Source organism: Sinocyclocheilus anshuiensis, unplaced genomic scaffold (genome assembly GCF_001515605.1).
Source record: "Sinocyclocheilus anshuiensis isolate Anshui unplaced genomic scaffold, SAMN03320099.WGS_v1.1 scaffold1162, whole genome shotgun sequence".
Taxonomy (NCBI): domain Eukaryota; kingdom Metazoa; phylum Chordata; class Actinopteri; order Cypriniformes; family Cyprinidae; genus Sinocyclocheilus; species Sinocyclocheilus anshuiensis.
In genome coordinates, this window is record NW_015540875.1 from 2,442,574 (window position 1) to 2,444,076 (window position 1,503).

Genomic DNA, 1,503 nt, shown 5'->3' on the forward strand with positions numbered 1-1,503 from the left:
ATAATGAAATTAGTTAGATTCATCCCATTATTCTCCCCAAAATAGCCTTACAGTCTTAAATGTATATACAGACATGCTTGTCTTAATAAATGCAGTTGCAATATGGATTTTGTATGCATTTTCACTGACACTTGTTTTGTGATGTCAGTTGCATGAAAATGTCTTCCAAACTACAAGTCCCTTGTGTAACACTCATGCCAGCACAATCAAAAGATTACAGATTATTACTACAGATTATTACTATGAATCAGAATCAGCTGATGAGTAAATCATGACAGAATGTTCGATTAGTGAACTTTTCCTATTCCAGTTCAAAATGGAAACCTGCCCAGTTATCTTAGAATAAACACGTGTACTAATTTCTCTTTTATTACGAGACAAAATGATCATCCAAAAGGTAAGTACAGAGACTCGCTGTGGTAGTTATAGTCTGGACAGACTTTCTGCACCAGTTTGTAGTCCAAGCTATAGAAGTATATGTAGACACAGATGACTTTGAACGGTTTTGAGCAGAGCCAAGAAACATGGCTGTGAGTCTGATCCTGGTCGCAGCTCTGAGACGGGTCGTTCCAGCAGCGTGTGCTTTTGGTACCTCTCTCCACCCTCTCATGTTCCACCCTGCAGTTAAACATCCTCGAGTCCACCGAGTGCAGAACGTTTTGAGCCGCTGCATCAAATTCCACCACTTTGCTCGGAGGAACCAGCCCTAGGGAGACGTTTCCACCTCCGGTGGTGTTGTAGCGGAAATAAACGCTGAACGCTCCGTTGCCGTGATCCACGATCTTCCCAGCGATGAGCAGATTGAGGCTTGTGGACTGTACTTTGCACTGGAAATCTCCCCAGCCGAACATCTTCTTAGCTTTTCCTCTTTTCACCATGATCCGTTTCCTGGATTGTTGGGCAGACGGGTGTGTCTCCGTCAGGTTTGGAGCCCAGTCCCAAAGCTCCTGCTCGGGACATGGCCGGAGTTTGTCAGACAGGAGGGCTTGGTCGGCGTCACGGACATCGGGACTTGACATGGGCAATGGGTCTGAATCAGCACATGGATACTTCATTGTCGTCTTAGGTCTGTCCATTTGCAGAGACCTTGCAGTCAGAGGACTATTTCCTTTGGCATATCTGACCTGAGACAACAAAATGAGACAACAATGTAGTTTTACACACAACAAGAGATCATGAAAAATATCAGCATATAAACAGCATATCAGAAGGACAAGATCTCCTTGACTTCACTCGAAATGATTTGACAGCAAATCTGTCATTCAAGAGAGCTTTTATAAGTGAGCTCTGGGATCAATAATCCAAATATGACAGTTTTTTTTATACTATGTCACTTAATTAAAGAGCAGTTCACGTCCTACGTCAGGGTCAGTGCAAGGTCATTCCTGAAACAAATACGGAGATTCAAAAGGTGTCAGAGAGGTGCCTGTAATTGAATCTCAGCCATCAATATCAGATCAAAATGACCTACAGGAGAGTCAGGGAAAGATGGTCTGACTTACA

The 1,503-nt window shown here is 43.2% G+C and overlaps 1 protein-coding gene across 1 annotated transcript; it reads right to left on the minus strand.

Annotated features, from left to right (window-relative positions):
- Positions 1–386: 386 nt before the first annotated feature.
- LOC107688265 (neurexophilin-1-like) lies at positions 387–1,076 on the minus strand. Its single transcript, XM_016485888.1, has one exon. The coding sequence runs from the start codon at positions 1,074–1,076 to the stop codon at positions 387–389; it is 690 nt and encodes a 229-aa protein (XP_016341374.1).
- Positions 1,077–1,503: the final 427 nt, after the last annotated feature.

Bases quoted from the DNA above. Each gene is read 5' to 3' on its own strand.
- LOC107688265 (XM_016485888.1), bottom strand. From the start codon at position 1,076: ATGGACAGACCTAAGACGACAATGAAGTATCCATGTGCTGATTCAGAC.